Source organism: Bos javanicus, chromosome 18, assembly GCF_032452875.1.
Source record: "Bos javanicus breed banteng chromosome 18, ARS-OSU_banteng_1.0, whole genome shotgun sequence".
In the NCBI taxonomy this organism is placed as follows: domain Eukaryota; kingdom Metazoa; phylum Chordata; class Mammalia; order Artiodactyla; family Bovidae; genus Bos; species Bos javanicus.
Window position 1 is genome coordinate 53812375 of NC_083885.1, and position 10188 is coordinate 53822562.

Here is a 10188-nt window from a genome sequence, read left to right on the forward strand (position 1 = left end):
CCAGTCTTCACCCCATTCTCTCTTAGCTTGTGACTCTGAGTAAGGGACCTCCTTTGGCTCAGTTTCCTCATACAAGTAGCCAATTGCTTTCTGGGGCTGTTGGGACGATTAAGTCAATTCAGGATCGCGGGAATACTCCGTGGAGGCCAGAGCCAGGACGCAGGATGTCCTTTGATATCCCCCCGCCCCACGTCCACATAACCTCGCCCCACACACCCACACTCCACACACACGAAGAAGGAATGAGAAAGGACACGGGCTCCTCCATGGTGGCCCCAAGTTCTGCATGTGCCTCAGTTTCCCTGAGAGCACAGGCACCCCCGAGGTCACCACGTTTATTGGATTCATATTTTGAGGGGGTGGGGGGTCAAACTGTCGGGAGGGCTCAGAGCAGGACGCAGAAGAGGCGCTTGTCTCGGAAGGGGTTCTCTGCGGCGGGTACCGGCGTCACCAGCGGGTCATCTTTGGCGTGAGTCTCGCAGAAGGCCAGGAGCTCGGCCGCTGCCTGCGACACCTGCGAGCACCCAGAGGGGAGATGTCCACGCCCCGCCCCGCCCCTGCCTGGGCCACGCCCCCTGCTTGGGCCCCGCCCCCGCCTGGGCCCCTCCTCTAATCGGGCCGGTCCCTTTGTCAGGCCCCGCCCCCGTGTCCGGCCCCTCCCATTACCAGGCCCCGCCCTTAGGCCCCACCCCAGGTGTGGCCCTGCCCCTTCTCGGTCCCTCCCCCTTGTCCAGCCGCTCCTCACCCCCCACCCCGCTTCCTTGGAGCCCAGTCCGGTTCCGAAGGGGATCTTTCCACCCGGGCTCCCGGCTCCACTCCCAAGTCTGACCAGTCCAGACTCCAGCCCCGAAGCCCGCGGCCTTCCTCCCCACCCCGACCCAGCACCTTCATGCGGTCGATGTTCACCTCCAGCTTCAGCTGCTCAACGGTCTTCCGGGCCTCCGCGATCTTGGCCATGTTGTTGGACATGGCTGCGGCGGGGAAAGGTTAAAAGCCGGTGGGAGTGGGGGCGAAGGAGTAGGCTAGGGCAAAGGTGGGTCCCTAGATAGGGTTGGCGGTGGTGGTGGAACCCAGTAATAGCGGCGTGCGTGGAAGGGCTCACCGATGCGGTGCACAGAGTGGAGGAAGAGACAGGAAAACAGAAGAAAAGGGGAGAGATGGAGATCTGCGTAGATGGGGGACCAAGAAGCCGGCCGAAAGAGGGACCAATGAACAGGGACGAGAGGGCCAAGAGAAGGCTTGGAGGGGTGCACAGATGGGGTACCTAGAGGCAGGTGAAGGAAGGAACACAGGGAAGAGAGGGAAGGCGAGGGGAAGCACAGATGGGAGGCCGAGAGGCAGGTGGAGGGAGGGACAGAAGGACAGGAACACAGGTGTTGGATCCAGAGATCCAGGTGTCCTCACCTCCCGGGGAGAGCGCAAGAACCAGGAGGGGGCCCTCCCCAGGCCAATTAGCAGTGGCTCCAGGGAGAAGAAGGAATTAAGATCACGGCGGGAGGGGCACAGAGGGGGCCTCATTAGGGCCTTAGCAGCAGCTGCCCCCTCCGCCCCCCTCGGGGAGCCCCCCATCCCAACCCTGGCCACCTCAAAGGCTCCTCTGCTCATTAGCAGCCAGAGAAAGGGCTGGAGAGGGGGGCAACACAGCCAGGACTGGGAGAAGGACAGGGAGGATGGCGACAGGGACAGAGAGAGATGGGGAGGGGGAGGGGGGATAAAGAGACTGAGGGAGAAAAAGATGGAGAGACAGGCGGGAGGGACGGAGTGATGGAGGGAGTAGAGACAGGGAGAGAGAAGTGTGAGGACAGAGACAGAGTGATATGGGAGAGAGAAGCACAGAGCGGATGAAAGGACAGAGGGAGGAAGGAGAAGGGGTGATGGAAGGCTTAGGAAGAGATGGAGTGACGGAGATGGGAGAGGGTAGACAGAAGGGCAAATGCAGCACTAGAGGCAGGGACAGTGATAGAGGGGAGAGAGGACAGAAAGGGCAGGGAACAGACAGAAGGAAGTGGAGGGGCAGGAGGGGACCCAGAGTGATGAAAGAGGACAGAGGGGGCACACGGAGAGACAGGGAAAGACAGGCTGGCGGAGACGAGCAAGGATAAAGTCACTCATTCACTCACGCATTCATTCATTCCCAGGCAGAGGGACCAGCTGTCAGGGTCCAGGACCATAGCCTCCTACCTGTTGCTGCTCAGGGCTGGGAAGGCCGGCGGGTGGCAGAGGCACAGCGTCTGGGTACCCACCTCAGTTCTGCCCCACCCCCTCTCCTGGGGCACAGCCCCTGAGGACCCGCCTCCTCCTGCTACCACCACCAGCATACCCATCACCCTCGCTTCCTGTCTCTCTGGGTCCTCTCGTTACATCTGTCCATCTCTCTCTTTGTCTTTGTGTGTCTGTGTCTCTCTCGCTTTCTCTCTGTGTCAGTCTCCCTTTTCAATCTCTGTCTCTGTCTCTGTCACACTCACATACACACACACACACACACTCACAGGAAAAGTGTCTTGGGATGGGCCCCCCTGCTCTGCCGCATTTATCCCACAGTCATCCAAATCTCTCCTGTGGGTCCCACACAGCCTCACACTCCATTACATACGCTCTGCCACCCTGTCACACCCACAATCTCCGTATCACCCCATCCCAGATGATCCCCTCTCAGCACACAGAATCACACTCACAGTCCCTCGCAGAGATGCACAACTCTTCGCTGTGTCACATGATGCTGTGTACAGTCTCCTGAACCACCCTAACCTTCTGCGGCGCCACAGCCACTCAACCTCTCGAAATGTCACACGGTCCCTCACGATCTCTCTGAGAGGCCCATCACCACCAGTCACATCCTACACAACCACAGTCAGAGGGACAACCTCTGAGCGTCAAGTGTAGACACACACATACACAGTTCCACACACCCCCTCTCAGGATGCCTTGCTGAGCCTCACGCAATCTGTATCACACACAGGTGCTGCCTTCATACCGAAGCCTCCCGGTGTCACAACTTAACACCCATGAGCTTTCTCTTGCATGCTCACCTGAGCGCCCTGGACAGTTGCACATTCTCTAATGCACTGTCATGACACTCTGCCAGTCTCTCAGGGTCCCACACGATCTGTGTTACACACAGGCACACCCAGCATCTCACACGTCATCACTGTGGCTGACACATCCTTGTCGCACACTCACAAGGTCATTCACACTCAGCTTCCCTCCCCACAGGTCTCTCACACTGCTTCTCACACCATTACTTGGTGGGCCATTCTCATTCATTCTTGCCCTCTCTCACACACCATCTCCCCGTGGACACACACAATTCTCCCATCCTCACCATATTGCACACTGTCACACACGACCACTTGCTCACACATGGTCTCTCGATGTCACAGTCCCCCAAATAGTGTCTCAGAGACACCCAAACTCATGGTGTCACACGCAGTCACCGATATGTCATCTCAGTCACTCACGTAAATGGTCACACACAATGTCTCAGTGTAACACGATTTGAAGAACTGACTCATTTGAAAAGACCCTGATGCGGGGAAAGATTGAAGGCAGGAGAAGGGGACAACAGAGGATGAGATGGTTGGATGGTATCACCAACTCAATGGACATGGGTTTGAATAAACTCCGGGAGTTGGCGATGGACAGGGAGGCCTGGCGTGCTGCAGTCCATGGGGTCGCAAAGAGTTGGACACGACTGAGCGACTGAACTGAATACGATTTCACAGTCACGCCCAGTTTCTGGTTGTCAGAGAAAATCTCACAAGGTCACACAGCTACGCACAACCTCTGGACGTCACGCGCGATCTCAGAGTAGTATACACTCACAGAGCGAGTATCACCCACGGACGCCCATAGTGTCCTGCCCTGAACACACTCTTGTGGGCGCTGCACACTCAGCCCGCAGTCGTCTCCTGGCAGCTCCCTGCTGGACACACGGGGGCGCCCGCGGTCCGCCGAACCGCCCACCCCGCCGGCGCCAAAGCCGTAGGAGGTAGAAACCCGAGGGCAAAGCGCCCCCGCTGGCAAGCTGGGAATTAGAGGTGGGAGAGACACAGAAAGGTGGAGGGAGCTAGAGAAAGCTCACTGAAGATGGACTGGACACAGAAATTCAGAGAGAGATGCCGGGAGAGACAGAGGCAGAGATAGGAACACAGAGACGGAAATTTGGAGAGATGGACACCTAGGGACTAAGAGAGACAGAGACAGGCAGAGGGTTGCAGAGATTGAGAAGTGCAGGGTACAGGAGAGACACGCAGACAGAAAAGTAGTCAGAAACAGTGACTGAGAAACACGGACACCGAGACACAGACAGAAGCGGGTAGAGAGACAGACACGACCGACAGCGCCTTCCGCTGGGGACCGGATCGCAGAGGCGGGGTCTGCAGAGGCGCGTCCCAGAGGCAAGACCTCTGGGCCGCCGAAGGGGCGTGGAAGTTCGGGGCGGGGGTTAGGAGGGGCGTGTTCGGGGCGTGTCTTTGGGGGGCGTGTCCTGGGTGTGGTTTGCCGCGAGGGGCGGGTCATGGGACCAGCTCCCGACTTCGCCTCCCGAGCCGGCTGCGGGAGGGGCGGAGGCCGAGCCCCGGAGAGACGTGGAGGTCTGGGAGAGAAGCGTCTTTACTGCAGTCATTCCATCCCAATTCGGTTTTTACCGCCTGAACAGGGAAGCAGGACCGGCCGGCAGGGGATACGGGCCTGGGTCCCCAGTTTGATAGCGGGATATCGGACCCTGGCTCCCCAAACCTCTATCGCGCGGGAGCAGCAGGGCCAGGTTGGAGGGGGGAGGGGAACTAGGCTCACATCTGGAAAGCATCAGGCGCGCCGGACGTGCCAGGGCCCCGGGCCCGGCTGCGGAAGAGCGGAGGGGAGTTAGGGCGCCCCCGTCCCCCTCCCTTAGCGGGGTCGGCCGGCGCCGGGGAGGGGCCTGGGTTTACGCCTAACCTCGGCGCCTCCCGCAGCTGCTTTCCATCAGTAGTTTTGGCCCGGGCAGCCCCCAAGGAGGAAACACGGCTCAGAGCGGGGAAAGACAGGGTGACGACCCAATCTTCCCTCCCTGTCTCTAATGGCAGCCAGAGGCTGGGGGCGGGGAGATGGACAGGCGGACGCTGTCTGAACCAAGCGTAACCTCCATTTCTCTTCCCGGTTGTGGACCTTTTCACTCTACGCATTACCTTGGTTTCCAGATGTGCAACCCTGCCCTGTGCTGCAGAGGAATTCCCCAGCTTCATGGCAGTGGTACTCCTGATCCCATTTTCTGGAGGGAGAAACTGAGACCCTGGATTGCAGATTCAATTCTGACTTGAATTATTAAGGAAACGTACGATGACTTCCAAGAGTAAATCTAGCATGGAATACCCAGTCCCTACCGGACGTTCCATATGAATGTCTGCAGTATCTCAAACTCAGTTGCCCAAAACTGAGCTCCTGATTCCACCTGCCAAACCCTTTCCTACCAGTCTTATTCATCTCAGTTGATGGGTCAATCTTGATTCCCCGCCTCCTTTTCTCACACCCCACAACTGCTCTAGCAACAAATCCCATTAACTCCATCTTCAAAGTCTGTCCACAATCCAGTCACTTCTCACCTCCTCTGCTGCCCCCATTCTGGTCCAGGCACCATGCCCTGCAGCTTGAACAATTATAGTCCCTACTCACTGGGTCTCCAGCTTCTATTAATATCTCTGTCTCCCTCAGCCTGTTCGGCACAGAGCAGCCAGAGGGACCCTGTTTAAAACAAAGTCCCAAGATAACCGTAGCAAGTGCTAGTGAAAATATGGAGAAACTGACACTCTCATACACTGCCCGTGGGGATGTAAAACGATGCTGCCATTTTAGAAAATACTCTGGCAGTTCCTCAAAAGATAACAGAGTTACATGATGACCGGGCAATTCCTCTATTATGTATCTACCTAGGAGAAATGAAAGCAGGTAGTCACACAAACACTCTGTATTTGAATGTTCCTAGCAGCATTATTCACAAAAGCCCCAAAGTGGAAACAACCCAAATGTTCATCAACTGATAAGTGGATAAACTATATGTGGTCTATTCAAACAGTGGAACATCATTTGGCAATAAAAAGAAATGCAGTACTGACATGTGCTACAACATGGATAAACTTTGAAACATTATGCTAAGTGAAATACACAGTTACAAAAGACTATATATTGTGTGATTCCACATGTATTTCCAGAACAGGCCACTCTATAAGGGTAAAAATAGATCTACAAAAGTGGATCCCCACAGGCTGGGGAGACTGTAGGATGACAGATAAGGGATGCAGAGTTTCTACCTGGAGTGATGGAAATGTTCTGAAATTTACTGTGGTGATAATATAATCACAGGACAACTCTGTGACTATAATAAAAGCCATTGATAAAACCTTGATAAAAGACATTGAAGAAGACAGAAATAAATGAAAAGACATCCTGTGTTCATGGACTGGAAGAATTAATATTGTTAAGCTGTCCATACTATCCAAAGCAATTGAGAGATTGAGTGCAATCCCTATCAAAATTCCAGTGGCATTTTTCACAGAAATAGACCAAACAATTCTGCAATGTGTATGAGATCAGGAAAGACCCTAAATAGCCACAGCAATTTTGAGAAAGAAATACAAAGCTGGAGGCATCATGTGCCCTATTTCATACTATATTACAATGCTATGGTAATTAAAACGGTATGGTACTGGCATAAAAACAGACACATAGGTCAACAAACTAGAATAGGGAGCCCAGAAATAAACTGACACATACATGGGCAATTAATTTATAATAAAGGAGCCAAGGATACACAATAGAGAAAAGACCGTCTCTTCAAAAAATGGTGTTCTGAAAACTCAACAGCCACATGCAGAAGAATGAAACTGGACCCCTATCTTACACCTTGTGCAAAAATTAACTCAAATGAATTAAATACTTGAACCTAAGAACTGAAACCACAAAAGTCCTAGGAGAAAACATAAGCAGTATGTTTTGACATCAGATGTGGAGATTTTATTTCTTGGATTTGACACTAAAAGCAAAAATAAATGTGGGACTATATCAAATTAAGAGTTTCTGCACAGGAAATCATCAACAAAATGAAAGGTCAACTTACTGAATGGGGCACATTGCTAACCATGTACAAGATAAGGGATTAACATCCAGCATACATAAAGAACTAATATCCAAAATATATAAAGAACTCATACAAGTCAAAAGCAAAAGGGAAATCTGATTTAAAAAATGGGCAGAGGATCTGAATAGACATTTTTCCAAATAAGACATTCAGATGGCCAACAGGTTCATGAAAAGGCGCTCAACATCACTAAACACCAGGGAAAGGCAACTCAAAGCCACAATGAGATATCACCTCACATTTATCAGAAAGGCCATCATCAAAAAAAGAATGACAGGTGTCATTCAAGGATGTCAAGAAAAAGGAACCCTCGGGCACTATTCCTAGGAATGTAAGCTGGTGTAGCCAGGATGGACAAACAGTATGGAGTTTCCTCAAACAAACAGAACTAACATATGGTCCAGCAATTCCACTTCTGGGCATTTATCTAAAGAAAATGAAAACAGTAATTGAAAAGGATACATTCAGCCCTGTGTTCATTGCAGCATTTGTTACAATAGCCAAGACTGTGGAAGCAACCTAAGTGTCCACTGATGGGAATGAATAAAGAAAATGTGAATATAATGGAATATTATTCAGGCATAAAAAAGAGGGAAATCTTGCCATTTGTGACAACATGGACGGACAACAGATGACATAAGTCAGACAGAAAAAGACAAATGCCATGGGGTCTCATTAACATATGGAATCTAAAAACAAAAAGCTTGTAGACACAGAACAGATTGATGGTTGCCTGAGGGGTTGGGGGATGAGCAAAATGGGTGAAGAGAGTCAAAAGCGAATTTCTAGTTGTCAAACAAGTCAGTCCTGGGATATAAAGTACAACATGGTCAGTATAATTAATAATCCTGTGTTGCATGTTTGAAAGGTGCTAAGAGAGTCCATCTTAAAAGCTCTCATCACAAGGGGGAAACAATTTAAACAAAAACCACTGAGTCCCATATTTTATATGGGAGAATTTTATGGTAGTGAATTATGTTTCAATAGAGCTGTTAACCCCCTCCTCCCACACCCCAAACATCTAAGTTCCTCTTCGGCTCTGAATTCTCCCATGGCTCTCATCTCTCTGGAGGAATAAAAACCAAACTCCTCACCGTGGCCCATGAGACCCCACGTGACGCAGTGGTCCCAGACCGTCTTCTGCCCTCACCTCCCCCGTACCCTCCCCAGGCCCCATTCTCCCCCATCTCTCACTGCTCCAGACATGCTGGACTCCCAACTATTTTGCCAACATACCAGGCACTGTTTGGGCTTCAGCACTGGCTGACCTCTCCGCCTGGGAGGTTCTTTCCCAAGAGATCCACAAGCCTCGACTCTCCACCTCCTTCAGGTCTCTGTTCAAACTCACCCTCTCAGTTACAGCACCCCCCGGATCAGTCTACTTAAAAACTCCTCTGCCTCCCCATTCCTCCCCATTCCTTCATCTCTGCTGTTTTCCCCTCGTAGTCCTTATCACCTTTTAAAAATTACAGAATTTATGTATTTATTATGTCAGCATCCTCTCCTGCCGGCCACCAGCTCAGCCTCCATCCCTGTGAGCAGTTCCTTGTGTTATCTGTCTAGAGATAATCCATACAGAAATAGGCTGATGGGGCAAAGGCTAACAATGTGGACTCGTAAGCAGTCTAACTTAAAGCTCTGGCTTTGCTACTTCTTGGTTTCTGGTAAGTGACTCCAGAGAGCTGTGCCTCGGTTTCTCCATCAAAATGCACGTAAGAGGGACTTCCTTGGTGGTCCAGTGGCTAAGACTCCATGCTTCCAATGCAGGGGGGCCCTGGGTTCGATCCCTGGTCAGGGAACTAAATTCCACACGCTGCAACTAAAGGTACCAAGTGTCACAACTAAGACCCAGCACAGCCAAATAAATAAATGTGTTTTTAATGGGTATAAGCATCATATCCACCTCCGTGAGAATGTGAGAATTAAATGAGTCACTGAGAATAGTCTGGCATATAGTAAGTGCTCACAGAGTGTTAGTTGTTATTTTTTTATGATTAAGCACTAAAATCTTAAAAAGGAAGAAAGGTCAGCCATCTGCACTTCAACCATCTTGACCACTGAGTGATCTGTGTATCCTTAGACAAGTCCCTTCCCCCTTTCAGCTTTACTTGCTCTTTTTATGAAACAGAGATGGGAGAAATATTCCCAAGGGCCTGAGAAGCAATGACTTTTCCCGGAAACTTTAAAAAATAACTTTGTGAGTTCCCTGGTGGTCTAGTGATTTTAGATGGCGCTTTCAGTGCAATGTCCCAGTTCTCTGGTCAGAGAAATAAGATCCTGCAAATCTCATGGCACAGCCAAAAAAAAAAAAAAAGGCAAAAAAATCAAAACAAAGCAAAAAATAAACTGTTACTGTTGAAGGAAGTATCTTTTAATCCACACACACACCACCACTACAACTCACACCTACCAGAAGGGAAGCTCCATGGGGCAAGGACTTTTTTTCTGTTTTGTTCCTTACTATATCCAAATTGTGGAGAAGGCAATGGCACCCCACTCCAGTACTCTTGCCTGGAAAATCCCATGGACAGAGGAGCCTGGTAGGCTGCAGTCCATGGGGTCGCTGGAAATCAGACACAACTGAGTGACTTCACTTTCACTTTTCACTTTCAGGCCTTGGAGAAGGCAATGGCAACCCACTCCAGTGTTCTTGCCTGGAGAATCCCAGGGACCGGGGAGCCTGGTGGGCTGCCGTCTCTGGGGTCGCACAGAGTCGGACACGACTGAAGCGACTTAGCAGCAGCAGCATATCCAAATTGCCTTAGTGGGCCCTGGACATACAACTCAGTACAGCAGACCTTACTCTCTCAGAAGTCAAAGCAACAGAGAGGTGGATGCACCCATGTAGCCATGTAGTCACAAGGGTCAAAGCAGCAACAAAAATACCCATTCTTCAGACTGTGGAGTCAGGTGGAGATTGGATCCTAGTCCTGGCTCCCTCTTGCTTTGTGACCAGGGTAATAGCCCCTCTCTGAGTCTCTATTTACCCATCCATGCAGTTAGTATAATTATTGCTGCTGCTGCTGCTGCTAAGTCGCTTCAGTCGTGTCCGACTCTGTGCGACCCCATAGATGGCA

At 51.2% G+C, this 10188-nt stretch overlaps 1 protein-coding gene across 1 annotated transcript; it reads right to left on the reverse strand.

The window, feature by feature from the left end:
- Positions 1–255: 255 nt before the first annotated feature.
- Positions 256–9671, reverse strand: GNG8 (G protein subunit gamma 8). The gene is made up of 2 exons (XM_061388761.1): positions 886–9671; positions 256–514 (listed from the first exon to the last, which is right to left on the reverse strand). Exons 1-2 carry the CDS (start codon positions 967–969, stop codon positions 386–388), a joined length of 213 nt encoding a protein of 70 aa, XP_061244745.1. The 5' UTR covers positions 970–9671; the 3' UTR covers positions 256–385.
- Between the last annotated feature and the right edge of the window lie 517 nt (positions 9672–10188).

Excerpts from the sequence above, each read along its gene's own strand:
- GNG8 (XM_061388761.1), bottom strand. The coding sequence starts at position 969 with ATGTCCAACAACATGGCCAAGATCGCGGAGGCCCGGAAGACCGTTGAG. Across the intron at positions 515-885 it reads TGAACATCGACCGCATGAAG|GTGTCGCAGGCAGCGGCCGA; the intron begins GTGCTGGGTCGG and ends GGGTGCTCGCAG.